This window comes from Stigmatopora nigra, chromosome 6 (assembly GCF_051989575.1).
Source record: "Stigmatopora nigra isolate UIUO_SnigA chromosome 6, RoL_Snig_1.1, whole genome shotgun sequence".
Taxonomy (NCBI): Eukaryota; Metazoa; Chordata; class Actinopteri; order Syngnathiformes; family Syngnathidae; genus Stigmatopora; species Stigmatopora nigra.
Genome location: NC_135513.1, coordinates 9,316,678 through 9,334,613, shown reverse-complemented (window position 1 = coordinate 9,334,613; position 17,936 = coordinate 9,316,678). Strand labels below are relative to the sequence as shown.

The 17,936-nt window shown below is 35.2% G+C and overlaps 2 protein-coding genes and 1 long non-coding RNA gene across 7 annotated transcripts in view; 2 read left to right on the top strand and 1 right to left on the bottom strand.

Annotated features, from left to right (window-relative positions):
• Positions 1-584: 584 nt before the first annotated feature.
• c6h4orf33 (chromosome 6 C4orf33 homolog) lies at positions 585-11,559 on the top strand. 3 transcript variants are annotated; one of them, XR_013326734.1, is made up of 8 exons: positions 585-721; positions 830-1,064; positions 1,214-1,274; positions 1,382-1,433; positions 1,529-1,728; positions 9,110-9,233; positions 9,529-9,628; positions 10,291-11,559. XR_013326734.1 is itself a non-coding variant. In XM_077719593.1 (6 exons), exons 1-6 carry the CDS (start codon positions 719-721, stop codon positions 2,247-2,249), a joined length of 648 nt encoding a protein of 215 aa, XP_077575719.1. In that variant the 5' UTR covers positions 585-718; the 3' UTR covers positions 2,250-2,568. The 3 variants fall into 3 exon arrangements, 1 of the variants encoding a protein (XP_077575719.1); XR_013326735.1 differs by lacking the exon at positions 9,529-9,628 and having other exon boundaries at positions 10,291-10,309; XM_077719593.1 differs by lacking the exons at positions 9,110-9,233; positions 9,529-9,628; positions 10,291-11,559 and adding an exon at positions 2,153-2,568.
• Positions 3,012-11,605, bottom strand: LOC144198533 (sodium channel and clathrin linker 1-like). Of its 2 annotated transcripts, XM_077719591.1 has the most exons (17): positions 11,326-11,605; positions 11,104-11,253; positions 10,232-10,361; positions 9,900-10,022; positions 9,708-9,778; positions 9,098-9,188; positions 8,657-8,748; positions 8,348-8,525; positions 7,604-7,702; positions 6,025-6,096; positions 5,853-5,927; positions 5,580-5,719; positions 5,252-5,444; positions 4,821-5,017; positions 4,293-4,371; positions 3,674-3,768; positions 3,012-3,437 (listed from the first exon to the last, which is right to left on the bottom strand). In XM_077719591.1, exons 1-16 carry the CDS (start codon positions 11,373-11,375, stop codon positions 3,688-3,690), a joined length of 1,821 nt encoding a protein of 606 aa, XP_077575717.1. In that variant the 5' UTR covers positions 11,376-11,605; the 3' UTR covers positions 3,012-3,437; positions 3,674-3,687. The 2 variants fall into 2 exon arrangements, with proteins under 2 accessions (XP_077575717.1, XP_077575718.1); XM_077719592.1 differs by lacking the exon at positions 11,104-11,253.
• Positions 11,606-16,798: 5,193 nt separating this feature from the next.
• The window catches only part of LOC144198203 (uncharacterized), a 2,834-nt gene continuing 1,696 nt past the window's right edge, over positions 16,799-17,936 (top strand). For both annotated transcript variants that reach the window (XR_013326670.1, XR_013326669.1), the window contains exons 1-2: positions 16,799-17,584; positions 17,717-17,815. This is a non-coding gene — a long non-coding RNA (uncharacterized LOC144198203). The remainder of the gene's footprint in view (positions 17,585-17,716; positions 17,816-17,936) is intronic.

Sequence of the window (17,936 nt, the reverse complement as noted above, 5' to 3'; positions counted from 1 at the left end):
CATTGGTCAAAAATATTTTTAAAAAGGAACTTGTAAAAAAAGAAATAAATATTTCACATAGCATACCTATCAACCTCACCGGATTGCTCCCCTTATTAATGATTGAAATTCCCCTCATTAAGCAATTAAAATTTAAAAAAAATCAGCGACCCAGTAAATTGTGTCTAGTGTGTCGGCCTCACAGCTCTTGGGTCCTGGGTTCGAATCCAGATCCACAATTTAAGGGTGTCCCCCGCCTACTGCCCATGGTTAGCTGGGATAGACTCCAGCACCCCTCGACTCTTGTTAGGATAATTGATTTGGAAATTGAATTCATGAATAAATCATTTATTTTGTCTGTGCGAGTGTCTATTAGACTTTAGGGCACTCATTGTGACTGAAATAGTACATATTTTTGTGTTTAAAGGGTATTTATAACAATTCATAAAGATTGAATTTTCTTAAGAAGAATTATACCAGGAAGGACAACTAGGGCATGTTAATCAGTCTTATATTGTTCAGGAAATATATTTTATTTTAGTAGTTTTCTTTAAATTGAAATACATACATTCATTCATTCATTTTCTTGTTTTTACCCTGTGCTCAGAAGACTCGAATATGCAACTGTACCAAGTTTGATTCAAATAATTCATTTAAAAAAAGAAACTTACAAAGAAATGAATAACGGTGATGGTTATTGGACCAGGCAAAGTTGTCACCCATTTTTTATTTCAGGGTGATGGTAAGCCTACTTGTAAACACCATGGATAAGACATTTTGTGACAACCATTTGCATGATGCTGAGTTGTGATTCTTATTAAGTTTATAATTACTTTGTTTTTTTTCACAGTCAGAGGGAATTTCACAGTTCTTATGCAATTCTACTTTCGACTTGAATATGCAATCTGAATATGAGATCCTATACACTTGGGACAGCAGTCCTGTGAATCATGACCCTATTAGGATCATCCTGTCTCCTGGTGTTGAAGGGCTAAAAATGAGGGTTTCCGCTCCATTCTTCAATGACCCAGAAGCCCCAACAGGACAACCTAGAAAGCCTTTCCCTGGGCTATGGGATTATGAAGGTGGGCAAGACTTCAGTCTAAAGTATATGTATTTGTTTGCAATTCAATTTGTATAACAAGGAACAAATGCAATGTGAAAATATGCGGTAATCTTGTATTATAAATATTAATAATTTGATTTGTTGATATTCTTCATCCATCCTCATTAGTTGTGGAGTCCTTCTTTCTTGATAGTACCACAGACAATTACTTAGAAGTGGAGGTTTGCCCGTAAGTAAAAATGTAGGGGTATTTCAATATTTCACACAGCCATGGAGATGTACTAAATAATATTTAAAAAGTTCTGATTTCTTCATCTTTTTCTGTGACTTCACCAGACATGGTCAGCACTTAATATTACTTCTCTCTGGGGTTCGTCAACCATTCCAGGTAGGCAAATGTAACGAAAGTGATTAAATGCTACTTAAAGACTTATTACATTGCTGTGCTATATTTGAAAGTATTTCCTCTGTAATCTGTTCTAGCAACAACTGCCTATGGTTTTTAATGCAGCAATCACTGGCAACAGATGGGCTGGTGAGGCTCTACTTCCTTGGATATACTTTCCTCCCAATGTGAACAAGATGAACTCTTATGCTATTCACGGCTCTGGGGAAAAGCGCACATACGAAGCACTCTACCCAATCCCCAAAAATGAGATTGTCAAGGGACAAAAGCCAAATTTGTAAGTATCCACAATCTATGACAAAATTATTTTCTTTTGCAGCTAATTATGACGACAAACCAATTAAAATTTTCCACTAACTCGGCACATGGCACAATTATCCATCAGTCTATCAAATTTGAAGCTTACATGGGTTGCATGTCAGGAGGAACATAAAACTGAACAATGATGCATTTATAACAAAGCATCTACTGTTCCAGCCTATTCATAGCACCATAATATGTATAATGAGAATACATGTTTATTTTTTTAGCAATGAACTACATTCTTAATTTGCTGCAAAGCATTTACCAACATCAAAAACTTTTGCAAATTGATGTGAAATCCAGCATTTCAGACAAAACTTACTCTATTTAAACACCTAAGTCAGTAACAGTTTATGTATACATTATGCATAAGATGCTATGTTCTCGTTTTCTTTTAGCCATGCCCTGTCGTATTTTGGTGATTTCCACATACAAAGCATCATGGGGGACGGCTGGGAGAAGCCAGGATCTGATCTATGGAAGGGGAAACCCTAATCATTTAAGAAACTGATTTATCCTCTCAATCATATTGAGCACGTGTCAAAGTGGCGGCCCGGGGGCCAAACTTGGCCTACCGCATCATTTTGTGTGGCCCGGGAAAGCAAATCATGAGTGCCGACTTTCAGTTTTAGGATCAAATTAAAAAGCAGAGTATAGATATATATTACATTTCCTGATTTTCCCACTTTTAAATCAATAATTGTAATTTTTTAATCAAAAATTTCTGTGTTTTTAGTTCAAAAATCCTTTTGTAAAATCTAAAATTATATATAAAAAAAGCTAAAAATAAACATTGTTTTATATCTATAAAAAACTGAATATTCAGGGCTTTTGATCCAGTTTTTTTAATCCATTTATAAAAAAATATATCTACATATTAGATATAAAATAGTCATGCCCACGTGGTTTTAATTTCACTGCATTTTACCCAAGTGTATCTTACCGTTTGTATTTCCTATACCCTTTCTGAATTTTCTATAACACATTGGTGTATAGCTGTGACAAGGCTTTTCATTTGAAACTATTTAGTTACCAGTTATTGATAATTTATTCATTCATCTTCCATACTGCCCATCCACAAAAGGGTTGCGGGGGTTGCTGGAGCCTAACCCAACTGTTTTTGGGTGAGAGGCTGACTATACCCTAGACTGGTTGGTGGTCAGTTGTAGTGCACACAGAGACAAACAACCACTCACACTGCCACCGAGTGGGAATCGAACCCAGACTACCCACACCAAAGTCAGGCGGAAGAACCACTTCAGGTTTTATATGTTTTTATTTTTACATTTTCGGGCTACACAATATTGTGCAAAGATATTTCCGAAAGAAAAAAAAATCAATATTGTATACCTTACAAAATTGCAGTACAGGAAGGAGGCGCGGAATCAGAAGTAATCAATGTCTCAAGGCAAACATTCTGGAAGCTCTCGCAAGAAGCGAATGATTAGATAGCATTGTGCAAGAGTAATAAACTCAGGAGTGTGAAAATATTTTATATCTGTTAGCATTTTTTCTTTGTTCATTCCCACTGTACCGATGTATTGGGTTCAGGACTCGGTATCGGCTAATCAGGTGGCTTGGACTGTGAATGTGTTTAACACACAAGCATAAGGCTATTTTGTCCTCAGAAGAACCAAGACATTTCCTCCGCTGAGTTGCCAAAACACAGCTCCAGGGGTGGTGCTGGCGGGGTGGGAAACAATCAACAAAAGAATGTGCTTTTATTTAAATAGTATACTTTTTCCACTTCTGCCTTGAATTGGGTCACCAAACTGCATCTGATTACAGTCTTATTCAGAGAAATAGAAAATATGCTTAACCTCCTAAGACCCAGACTCTTGCAAGGCATATTTATCTTAAACAGACATTTTACTTCCGTCATACCATATCACTGCACTTGTACTGAGCATCAGTCTTACCTGTTATGAAGGCATTACTGTAGTTGTCTTAGCTTCAGTGGGTTGTCTTGTAGATTTGACTTTTTTTCTTTAAACTCTGCAAACTGTCTCTCATACTGCAAAACCAGAATATATATTTTAGCAATCTAAACTTGAGATACATTGCACTTTTTTTTATTAATGGGAAACGCAGCAGAAAGTGTTCCACATTCTACATAACAGAACTGGCATATATTATAAAAACATGATTTGTGGCTGCAAACACACACGGGTGGATTTTTAAAATGTGCATTTGTCTGCCCGTCAATAAAATTATTTTATTTACATGAAGGCTGTGCAACCACACCATGTTTTGTTTTCTGAATATGTGACAAAGACTGTATCACCAATAATCACAGTGATCCTTCATCAATTTGTCATTGACGTTTATCAGGGGATTACTTTGTAAATTGTATTTCGTCCATCGCTTTTAACACTTAGGGTCGTGAAATTAATCAAGCCTATCTTCAATAGTTGATGTGTGTAAGCAAGGTCTCTACTGGATCGTTGGCAAAGCAATCATATTTCACAAAGTTTGAAGAAGCTGAAACACCGAAACATGTCAATATTATCCACCTTACTCTTCAATTCATTCACAAACCTCAATATTTGTGTTGTTGTTTTTTGTGAGCTGGATCTGAAACTCATATGATTGGTGTTGGTGTTGTTTCAGCTCGTGTCTGAAAAAAAAAGAAACCATATCCATTATTTTAGGCTTCAGCAACCCTTACGAGGATGTGCGGTATGGATGATGAATGAATTAATGATGACCCTCATTTTGTCATGACATGATATAATGGACCCTCATGATACAAGCCCAATATTTTTCAAGACCAAACTCGCAATGTAAATGTGCACATAACCGAATGTTATTTTCCATGACCCAGTTACTCCTGAATATAATTCAAGGTATTTTTTTTATTTTAGATTTTATAATCTGAAAAAGGAATTAAAAGCCATAAAAACAATGTGGCCCCACAGCTATGGGGTCCTGGGTTCAAATCCAGGTCAGTCCACCAGTGTGGAGTTTGCACGTTCCTTCCAAGCATGTGTGGGAGTGTCCACTAGACATTTTTTAGAAAAATGCAATTGTGCCGTTCATTCCTTAACTATCGTTTTCACTGCTTACGTTAGATTTTTAATTTTGGATTCAAAAGAATGAACCATCTTTGGGGCTTCCACTTTCCATCTGTGGATGCTTTTCTGCTGTGCAGTGACAAGGCTCATCAGATCGGCACTTGAGTTACGACTCGTGTCCTCTAGCTCAGTCATCTTTGCTTTTAGTGATTTCTCCTTCATTAAATACTCTTGCTCCATCTGTGTCATCTAAAAAATGAGAAAAAAATAGCAAATATTCAGTGATTAAAAAAACCCAAGGGAAATTACTCTCCATGACAAATTCCAATTGTAGAAAACGTACATACCCCTTGAGGGGTCGAATAAATATATACTGGCAATTTATCTGTTGCTAATGTTCCATTGGAGCTCCAGAAATTCATGAAATTATAAAACAATGGGTAAAATAACTAAGATTTTTTTCTGAAATTCCTAAATTTATACCTTTTGTTTGGTCTTTTCTTGGACCAGCAAGAAAGCTTTGCGCAGCTCATCCATCTCTTTGCGAAATTGAACATTTTCCTGTTGCAACTGAAGTCGCTCATAGCTGATTCCGACAGAGTCTTCTCTTGCTGCAGTCAAATAGCTCTTGAGTTGCTCCACTTCATCCTGGCATAGAGACAACTCCTGATTGTGCCTGAAGATACAAATATATATATATGAAAGACAATAAAGGGGCCCAGTTTTATAAGTGCAATATATTGTATTGATACCATGTTATAATACAATTGTCTTTAATAGATTTTAATCATTATATAACTATTCTACCTACTCCACTTCCATCTTTTTTAGTTTGCTTTGGGTACTTTGCAAACTGATGTTTAAATCTTCTCTTATACGCTCTGCTTTTAGACACCTCTGGTGAAGGGCATCAATTTTCCCAAGCCCATGTTCAAACTTGCATTTTGTCACCTAAAGTAAAAACATTCAAATAAACAATAAGAATAAGCTAATTAATAAAACTGTTGAATGATAACATTTAGGGAAGTTTGTGACTGAATAGGTATTTAGCTATTTTTCTGTTTTTTGATCAGGTAATATTTACCTTTGTTAGTTCCTCTTCCAAAGCTTTTTTCTCTCGTTTAGCTTTCTCAATTTGAGACTGTTTGTCCACACAATCCTACAAATAGGCGGAGTCGGTGATGAATTGGGTTTAGCCATAGATCAGAAACAATGCTTGGAAGAGATGATTTTTATAAAGGAAAACAAAAACTTGCCAGTTGCAATCGAGACAATTCCTCTGCTATATGTTGCATTTCATTGTTGTATTGCTGACGCATCGTAGTGAGCTGTCAAAGAAGTGGTGGATTTCAGTCAATGAAACAAATTTCATTTACGAGTATATTGTAAGCGTGTCATTATTCTTAAACCTTTACAAAACTGAAAAAGAAAACTGACAAAGACACAGGAAACAACAGACATATAGTCAGCATTCATGCAGCTGCCAGTAAGTTCAAACCCCACAAAATATTTTTTGGGCCTTCGTGGGCGAGTGTGTTAACGTACAATCTATTGATGGCGAGAAATAAAGTAAAGTACTACACTGGTACATCTACTGACAAATGTCTTAATCATACAAAATCCTCAGGTTACAAAAGGCCTCAAAGGGAACATTTTGTCTCGGGATGCAAAAAAAATGCAGGTTACGAAACACTAAAACTGATAAAACTCAAATCTTTTTGTAGCATCCTGTATTTTATTTCCAAATTGTTGTGGTAGAGTTGATCTCCCACTGGCTATCTCCACTGAGCTCCCTGCTTTGGTGGGGCTGCATCACCATGAAACCTGACTGGAAAATGGCACGCTCTGGGCGGCCCTCGGTGGAGTGTGAGTGTAACTGTCAGATGCAAAAGCCTCCTTTCCAGTCAATTGGCTTGAATGAATATTGAGAATATCTTGCAAGCTGTAAATGAGGCTAGGAAGCTGAAGTACTTAGCAACTGCCTTGCCAAATTTACAAGACAATCTATTTGGGTGCCTTGTTGCTGCTTTATACATATGCATTGCACATTCCACTCACATTCAGACACATAGATGACCAATCTCTAGCGTCCAGACTGCTTCTGCTCACCCCTCCCTTTACACTTTTCGACAGCATGTAAATAGGGCCTTCTAAGAATAAATGATCACAACTGCCAGAGTTTTCCTGACCAGAAAGAAGTGTCTTCTCTTATTTTTGGATGTTTATATGGGTGTCTAAACAGTGAACTTTGCCACGTCTGACAAAAATTGTGAGTTAAGGTATCACTGTGCTATGTTTTATTTTGAAATTGGATCGTATGGCAGCACATACTGTGCAACTCTACTGGATTTGTACAGTATGTTTCTACAAAAATAATCAAATTTAAAACACATTTGTATAGACAATTAAATCTCACATTTGAAACACAGTGACACTAATAACCACCCATTGCCACCCCATGTCTGTCAGACTTGTCTGTCATGCAGTGTTCCATTTGTGTCCATAGCTTGAATACAGCTACTGAAAACCAACTTTACATAGTCAATTGTGCCATGACTGATGGCTCAAGGGTGAATAAATCACCTATACATTCTCTTTTATCTATCTTTTTAATGAAGTGAAGTTGTTAAGAACATGGATGGATTAATATTTTAGAGTATTAATCATGTCCAGCTCAATTTAGCTTCACTCCTTTTCATTCTGCCCTTTTGCTCTTGAAAAAAAAAAGCTCTTAATATTTTAACTTGACCCACATTTTCAAACTCGCACACAGTCATATCTGCTAAAAGACTTGCCCGCCGTTGTTGCTTCCTAATCTCATATGGCATTTTCTACCTCTTTATTGGAAGAAAGTGTAGCATTGTGGATGAACTGTTGGAAACCCTTCTTTGTCTTCTGAAGCTCCTGAGTCAATTGCTTTGCTCTTAACTGTGCCTGCGGTAAGATACATGGAGGGTCAGCTCATAGGTTAGAGACTTAATGCTTCAAGCGACTGGAAGTAAATCTATGCTGACATAGATGGACAAAGAGTAAAAAAAAATCTTTACTTTTTTGGCATGAATAAATATTCTTGCTAATAAATTGATTTTTTGTGGCACACTGAAAACATATTATATATAAGTACTTTTGCTGAATAGTGTTTGGGAACCGCAGATGTGGAATACACGGGAATTTAGGCCTACCAGGTACAGTGTTCTCTCGGTTATCGCGATTAATGGGGACCGGAACCACGCGATAAGTGAATTTCCGCGAAGTAGGGACCCTTCAAAAATGCTTGATTGGAATTTAATTTAATTTAATTTTTTTTAATTATTATTTTTTTTACCCCCCTGTATACAGTACATCATATAGAATACGGGTAGAGAGAGGGAAATTCATGTTATAACAAAAAAAAACTGTAAAATATGTTGTCTCAATGTAATATTTGTATTTTTTTTTCCAAAAATAAACCGCAAAGCTTTGAGTCCACGGTGGCTGAACCGCAAAGTAGCGAGGGAACACTGTACACTCAAAAGGCAGTTTGAATATAGACACATACAAACACTGAACATAAATAGAAAATAAAATACAGTATTGTACCTCATCCTTTTGCAATGCTGCCTCCTCAGCCATCTGCAAACATTCTCGCACTTTCTCCAGACCCTCATATTTCTCCTGCTCTAAAGCAGCACAACGGGCCTTTAGGTTCCCTGCTGTATTCTCCCACATAGTTTGATCTTTGAGCGCAGTCTCTGCCTCTAGAGATGTAGTTTTTATTCTGAGTGAATGTAGACATTAAAAGTGTTGAGTGTTGATATAATCCCAGAATGACCTCTCCAGGAATTTCATAAATAATTACACTATAAGAATAGCAACTGTTGGTGTTTTTTTTCTCTTTCTCACAATCACCTGGTCTCCTGTTGCCTGATAGTTGTCTGAAGCTGTTCGATTTCTCTCTGTGCTCCTTCCTCTCTCCTCCAGGACCCCGTTTTATCATCCTCCTAAGCATGAATGTTGTTTATAGAAAATCCAAATCTGGTAGAACTTTCTCGTCATTATTTTCTATATTAGAAATGTAGCACTAGTTATGAAAGATATAAAATGGAAAATTCATATAAAACAACATGAGTCAGTCATGGGACATTACTGCATTTTCACCTCGTGGAGTTTGAAGAACAGTAATTAACCTTTATAAAATGTTATCTTTGTAACTGACAATAGTATGAAGACAGGTTTATAATTAAAACTTTGAATTGTCCCTATGGATTGTTTTAGAATATACTTGGATATGTGGCATTCTCTATTCTTTCATTCTTGATTCTACTCAAAATAATTCATTTTCTTGTTCACCTGTCTATTTAGCTGCTGTTGAAGAGTCTGGAGCTGATGGGTCAAGTCATCCACCTTTGCCATGGCTGTTCTCAGATCACTTTTGGTTGTTCTACGACAACATGCTTGAATGACCTGATTTGATGACTACATGATGGTAAATTTTTCATGTTTATTTGAGATTTTGTTTTCACTTTGCTCTCTGACCATGCCGGGGTGTGAGATCATTTTGAAAAAGACATTCATGTGCAGGTGGCTAAATTCAAGGCACTCTTATCATCATTCACTACAAAAATTCTCAATTCAACGTGAAAACTAGCCGTGGAAATATGCAACATTGTCAGGAAGGACATGAAATAGCCTTAAGTTTCTTTTTTTTTTGTAATCGCAGATATGTTGCTCAAGAAGCAAAACAGTAATTATCAATCCATTCTCTTGTTTGACCTCATTAGGATTGCATGTGCCCTGGGGCGTTTTTACAGTTGACTTGCAAGAGAGTCAAGGTCCAGGACTAGTTGCCAGCCAATGTCATCACGACAGTATTCAATGCAGGTATGCTGACAACATCAAACTCATTGTCTGGTTTCAAATACTTTCTGGAACAGCTACCGTGTATAAAAATGTTACTTACTTGAGCTGGGTTTGTAAATCTTCCATCTCTTTGTTGTGTCCTGTCATTGTTTTTGAGAAATTACAGTTTGCCTGCAAGGAACAGAAGACATGATTGCTGGCATTATTGTGGCATGATTTCAAACATCTATCAATTTTCTGGGTTGTTTATTTCATTCAGAGTTTTCGGGGCTGTATGTTAAAATTGAAATACTGGTAGCTGTTGTTCTGTCGTGTTGGTATTTTGTTCATTTGTGGCAATTTTCTGGTAAATCTCCTGCAACTCGTCCATCTCCAACCCTGCTGTTTGCCACAACTCTGTAACCTGCATCCGCTCCTTTTCAAATATATTTAAAACAAAAAACAAAACAAAAAACAATGATGAGTAAAGAGTCCAGTATCTTGTGGATGGATACATGTAATGCTTAAAATGTTGATAGGGTATGTGCAAGAGGTTATATTAAGCAATGTTGTATTTTAAACAATTGCACTTATATTAGGTATACAATTATTTAAAGAGAAAATTACAAAGGAAGACAAGTAGACCTGATTAAAAAGTTGGACTTGAGTCTCATAGTTATATATATTTTCATTTTTCTCCGCAGTGCTACTATCCACTCCTGAAGTCATAGGAAGCATCTGTGGATGATTTGGCTCCACCAGGTCTCTCTGGAACCTGAAAAGAAAAAGGCAAGTTAACAAACTACAAATATTTTCCCTCTATTTGAGGATTTTATAACGAAGCAGTTTATTTATGGTGTTTAAAATCAAATAAGCATTTTTATTTTCTTTAAATGAGTAATGCATACATTATTTATTGATATTAAAATTTCCTTTATGATGTATTGTATATGACTTGCTTACATCCCCCCCCCCCCTGGATTTAGCTCTTACTAGAAAGAAAACATAAAGTAATATTTTCTCAAATTTTGCCATCAAGAGTTTAAATTGACAGAATCAAATGTATTTATTGAAACAAAGAAGAGGACAGTATTCTTTTAACTGTATAGTGTTGTAAGATAGGGTCACTATATATTTTAACAGCAAACAACTTCATTAAAATGACATAAAATAAGCTTGTAATTGTAGTAAGTGCTGGGGCAGTGAAATATGAGCAGCCAAGACGTGAATTCAAAACATATAGCTGGCTCATAAGTTTGCATTTGGTTCTTTTTCACTGTTATATTTTTTTATTACCTTAGTGAGCTGCTTGCCTGCTGTTAGGATTATGTAACTGTTAAAAATTCTAGGAAAAATGACCAAACATTATTGAAACGCAAACTTTTCACCCACTTTACACCCTCTGAAAATTATTGTGATCACCTCATGAACATCTATTTAAAACCTATGTATCTAAATAGAGTCGTTAGTGTCGGTCCCAAAGTTCAAAGATCGAGGTTTCAATCCCAGGTTCTGACCTTCCTGTATGGAGTTTGCTAGTTCTCCCTGGGCTTCCTTGGGTTTCCTCCCATATCCCAAAAACATGCATGCTAGCCTGGTTGAACCAATCCAGGGTGTCCCCTGCCAGGTGCCCATAGTTGGCTGGGGTGTGTTCCATACCCAATACCCTTGTGACGATAAACGGTATGAAAAATGAATGAATAAAAGTAGTATTTATATTAATGACAATGGGACCATACCAGTCAGTCTCCTCAGCATCACTTTCCATTTTTAGTTTTACATCCGTCATGTTCACCCACACAGCAATTGCCAATATGATGTAAAAATACTTCTTCGGAGCTAGGCCATGAGACCTTTAATATATATCATCTATTGGAAATGTAGCCTGAATGTACTATCTCGAAAAGGTATTAAACATATAAGCAACCAATCATTTCCAATGTTTTCTAATGCCCCATTCTTAAGAACTTAAATACATAATAAAGTGCAAAGCTTGTCTTATATCACCATTTGACCGCTTTTCCTTTGTTACATCAGTTTGTTAATTAAATAAGAAACTGTGAAGTCACATGATTATCTTTCTCTCGCTCTCTTTTTCCTCTCTCTCTTATATATATATATAAATATATATATATATATATATATATATATATATATATATATATATATATATATATATATATATATATATATATATATATATATATATATATATATATATATATATATATATATATATATATATATATATATATATATATATATATATATATATATATATATATATATATATATATATATATATATATATATATATATATATATATATATATATATATATATATATATATATATATATAATAAACAAACTCAGAAGAGTAATACCTTCAACTTCTCATTACTTTTAAAAGTAATATTATTATAGTAATGCTAAAAAACTAGATCTAATAAGGAGCTCAAACTGTCTTATTTGTATATTACTTTATACATGGAGGTGGGGCTTTGACTCTCTTTTCTTGCAATTTGAGTCTTTACATTCAACAAAATGTTACCTACCTCGTTCAGGTGTTTTTGTGTGTGTTTTTGACTGAATTAGGCGAATCTCCGAATAACTATATTACCTTGTTTGTAGTCAAGCAAGCAGATCTGCATATCCATGTAGAATTAGCAGGTGTGCAGGTGCACTGACAGTGCACACAAAGGATTCCCAAATGCCAAAATCAACTCATTCGAATACATTTAACAGATGTAAACATTGAAATGTATCTACTATAATGTGCGCATCATTACGCAGTGAGACAAGGGATTTGACAACACTACAAAATCAAACATGAAAGCCTTAATTACTGAAAACATTTCCATCTATTCGAAGAAAACTAGTATAGTCATGCAAAGCTGGGTTGGTCTCATGGCTAAGCTCTGGATCAGTTAATTGCACTGTTGCATGAGCAATTAAAAAAATCGCTCTACCTTCCTTTTTTATACCCAAGAATTTACTATACATTTAAATGTAGCCTGTCTTGTGTCCTTATTTAATCTAAATATATTTATTGAGTCTATTTAAATCATTGGATAAGGACATTTTTATTATACCTACTCGCAAATGCATGCTTTACATTTATAACATATTTCATTGATGCCCAGCAGAGAGCAGCAAATAGTTGCTGTTGCTAAGGCCACTTTACCTCGTTTGAGTTGAGAAATCGATGCTTGTGTCAAAAGGCAAATAAGGTAATTGGGCCGGTCAGTTGATGGATGTATTTAGAGAATAAAGAGGTGAAAAGTGCTCATGCACCCATTATACATTTGTAGTAAAGTTAATATTTCAATTGACTTTTGTATAATCCCAAATAACAAGTCAGTTCTGTTTTTATTACTGAAAAATACACCATTAGAATTCTATTATACTCAGTGTCATTGACTGGGGAATAGTTTAAAAAAAAGGCTAGAATTAACAGACTAATCTTGGTCCTTTTCACTGTTCTGAGAATCCACTCGTGCCGATTTTTCTACTGGCGTTTAGATAGCCTGTTTTTTTCTGTCTGGCATCACTGACAGGCAAACAGCTTCTCTTGAACAGATGGATCGTCTGATTGAATTTTATGTTAGATGTGTTGTTCGTCTCTGTAACAGCCCAAAAGCCCATAGTGAGTCTGATCAATTTTAATTGGCACTTTTGGCTTTCAAATACGTGCAATGGCTAGCCTAAAAAAATTCCACTCTTTATCATCCGTTGGTCACACACTGATGCAAATCGATACAAACGCACACAGGCACACACTCACACACATAATTATGAAACAGAGTGAAAGTAAACGATGTGTCCCCACTATGATTCAACACTAGTTCCTTCTAATTAGTTTGACGAGATGAGAGAGAAGGGCAAGAACAGGTAGCTCTCGTCTAATTCCAAATCCCTGGCAGACAGGCAGGAACAAGATTTTTTTTCTCATCCCCAAAGAAAAGATGCATACCACCTCAAACATTCACACTCAGCTTAGGACTTGTGCTTGTCAGAAACTTTCTGGTGTTCATCAGACCTATCTCTTCTGTTCAGGGACTCAGGGTCTAATTTCTTCAAGTATAAAGAGTCTTTGAAGCAATAAATTAGGATGAAGTTGTGATGAAAAATAGTGCAAGGAGAGGAGAGTGCTCGTAAGATGAGAATGTTAAATCAGAAATGAATTAACCTCATTTTCAGGTTCTGTAATATAGACCCAAGTTAAAGTTTTATGCCGAAACTAGTAAGATAGTATAAAAGAATATTGCATTCTGCTATCCTTTGCAGAAAAGGTTATATTGTTCATAACAGTTGTACTTTTCAATGTAATGTAAGATCTGCGTTCATGTGAGATTTTATCTGACAAAAATGCCATTCGAAAAATGTTATCAATAAAACAGCTCAGACTTAAATAGTTTTAAAAGTGATGATTTGCTATTTAAGATGTAACATTACAATAAAACATGAGCTTTTGATCACAGTTATAAACATACAACTTTGATTTGAGGAAGAAGATCAAATAAACATGCTCATTGTATCGTCTACCTCAGAAAACAATTGAATTTGTCCTCTTATTTGCATACAAATGCACAGAAAATCTGTTGCTGGGCTTTGACTTTGTATTTGTTCAACATGTATGCACAATTTACACCAACACATGAATCAAAATGCAGAAGACAGAGATTAATTGGAATGCCACAAACGGGGTAAGATAAATGTTATCCTTGCATAAACAAAAATGGCAGAAACAAATGATACCAGTAAGAAAAATACCATTTTCTCTGGACAATACAAAATATTAATCATCAGTCTGCTAATCGACTCCTTTATATTCCCGCATGTCAGTTGAGTGGCATCCATTTCAACAATGGAAATTTTATACGTGATTGTTGAAAGTGTTTTATTTGATTATAAACTTGTAATTAGGCGGCAAATTTGAAATATTTTTCTGGTGTAATAAAATACAAATATAATGTTTGTTTGGTAAGACCAGTTCATACCCTACCTCCTCCACAGCTCGACCTTTGTATGTCATTACATATTGAATTAGACTCATGTCAAAGATTTCCCAACCCCAAAAGTAACACATGCCCTTGGGAACATTTCTGAATGAGAAAAAAAACAGCTCATGTATTAATGCTACATCTACATAATAAGTCAAAGTGTTAAATGGCCCTCTAACATGCAAGGCAATAATAAATGCTGTAGTACTGTATTTATTCATTCATTTTCTGAACCGCTTTATCCTCATAAGGGTTGCGGGGTGTGCTGGAGCCTATCCCAGTTGACTCGGGGCCAGAGGCAGGAGACACCCTGAATCGGTGGCCAGTGGAATGCAGGGCACAAGGAAACGGACAACCATGCACACTCACACCCATACCTAGGGCCAATTCAGAGTGTCCAATCAGCCTACCATGCATGTTTTTGGAATGTGGGAGGAAATTGGAGTACCCAGAGCAAACCCATACAGGCCCAGGGACAACATGCAAACTTCCCACAGATGAACCGACCTGGATTTGAACCCAGGACCGTAAAGCTGTGAGACCGACGTGCTTACCACTCAACTGTCTCACCTGAATATATTTACCGCACCATAAATAACACACATACTACACAAAATTAACTGATGTGATTTACATATATGCAGCAGTAATTGGAAATGAATTCAATGTGAATTGAATGTTTATATCATTATACAACACATCTACACAATTTGATTACAGCAGTAAAGCAGCCATGGATTGAAGGAGTTTTGGGCCAAAAAAGAAAAAAAATGACTTTGTTTTCATATGACCATCACTGTGCACCATTTAATTGGACAGCCCAGAGGCACTTTGCTTGTCTTCCTCACGGGAAAAAGTCGCCTCCTTGATGTTGTGATGGAGTTGTTGTTTTTTTCAGCTATATCTTGTGGGTCACTTTTGAACATCTCCACTATGACGATGACCAGGCTTTGATACTCTGTGTGAGTTTGTTGGTCTCGAGTGAGTCTATGCTTTATTCAATTAGAAATTGAGAATATGTAGGCATTTTGGTTGTAGGACATCGTAAACCTAGAGAAACTGACTGAAATACTTCTCTCTGTGCAAATGTACACATGGAACTCCATTAAGAGAGATTGTCAAATGAATTAATATTTTATTTTTGTATAATTGTGAAATAGGAAAGCTTAGTGTCATTTGAAAACATTTAAGAACACATTTTCTGGGTCTCTGTGATGTGTCAAAGTCAAAATATGCATGGCCTATGCCCACGAGCTTCCCACTACAATATTGAATATTCAAATTGGATCCAGCTAGCTGCATATTGATGAGAAATGTGATTTTCTAAGAAGGCAGCGAAAAGGACCAACTAAAATTGTTTAAAAGGACATTTTTGCACTTTCAACACAAAGTGCAAATCTGATCAATTGAAATTCTAGTTTATGAAAAAAATATGAGAAAAAACATACTCCATGCTTTAACAGTATATATATGTATATGTATATATGTGTATACATTATATATATATATATATATATATATATATATATATATATATATATATATATATATATATATATATATATATATATATATATATATATATATATATATATATATATATATATATATATATATATATATATATATATATATATATATATATATATATATATATATATATATATATATATATATATATATATATATATATATATATACATATATCTATATATACACACATACATACATACATACATACATACATACATACATACATTATATATATATATATATATATTATATATATATATATATATATATATATATATATATATATATATATATATATATATATATATATATATATATATATATATATATATATATATATATATATATATATACATATATCTATATATACACACATACATACATACATACATACATACATACATACATACATACATACATACATACATACATACATATATACATATATATACATACATACACCCATCTGAGCTGTCCTCAAGTTTTCCTATCCTTTCATTGATAGATGCAAACAGAGCATTAGCTCAAATGAATAGTGTGACTAAACAATCACAATCTGGCCCACATCAATCGATTGTTTAATATAAACTCACCAACAGGGCACCGACTCAATTTTGGCATACAACTAAATCTTACTTAGACTTGATAATATAGACTGATTGATACAGATATGCCTTAAAAAGTTTATGTGGTTGTGTATGGGCGTTGTTTGTATTGGTATGATGGATATGATAGACAATCGACAAATGGGTGAGCAGTGAGAGGCAGCACCTTTAATGATAGCATTTATCTGGGTTATGTGTCATGGATCCTTATGCTGCAATATAAACAGATAAAAGGCTATGATGTCTTTCACTACCTTCCATCACGAGTGGCACCATACTTTCTCTCTTGAAAGAGGAGAAATGAAAACAAATTCAAATTCAGAAGACTGCTGACATCTTCCAGGCAAAGTCTCAGTTCATATTCAGAAGTGTTGGTGAGGGCCTTTTCAAACCTGACTATTAGCATGCATCTCCACATTCATCTTGCATTTCAGATCTTATCAAATTTCTGTGGATTTCTCTGTGTTCAATGGGAAACATCCGCTCGAGTTACGAAAAGCTCGACATAGGAACTCAGAGTCCCAGAATAGATTAAGATCGTATGTTGAGGTACCACTATATATGAAGGTCTTCAAGAGATGCAATGACCATTTTTTCAGACAGATTACAGCATCTATCTATAGCATATCAAACCTATTGTAAGCAATAGTCCAACAATCTGCTGATTGTGGCAGTATACACTATGGATTGATTTGCTGCTGAAAAGAAAGAAAGAAAGAGAGAAAGAATGTAGGCTACAGAACATGACATCAACAACCAATGTATCGAAGGCTACGGTAACTAATACTATTTGTTTTCAAGATTACAACAGTTATTACAGGCTGCAAGGACTGCTTTAAAAACAATTTATTGCAAGGTAAATTGTGGCAATTGCACACTCTTTCTATCACTCTCAATTCGGTTTGTCTTAAGAACCTTCTCCTGTAACATATTTGGCTACTTCTGTCTCTCTCTTTTTGTCACTTCCTACACTTTTATGTTATTACAGGTAATAGGAGTCCAAAGGAACAGGGGGAGGGAGACAGAGAGAGAGAGCAGAGATAAGAAAGAGTGGAAAGGAAACGACATATGGGCAGAAAGTTAAGAGGTAATGTAATCTTGCAGGGGGGGAGTGTGGTAATACATCACCTGACACAGTTAATAAAATGCCATGACGCATTGGCTTCAGACAGGGTAGAAAGGTTAACTGGTGTTTCAAAAAAGAAAAA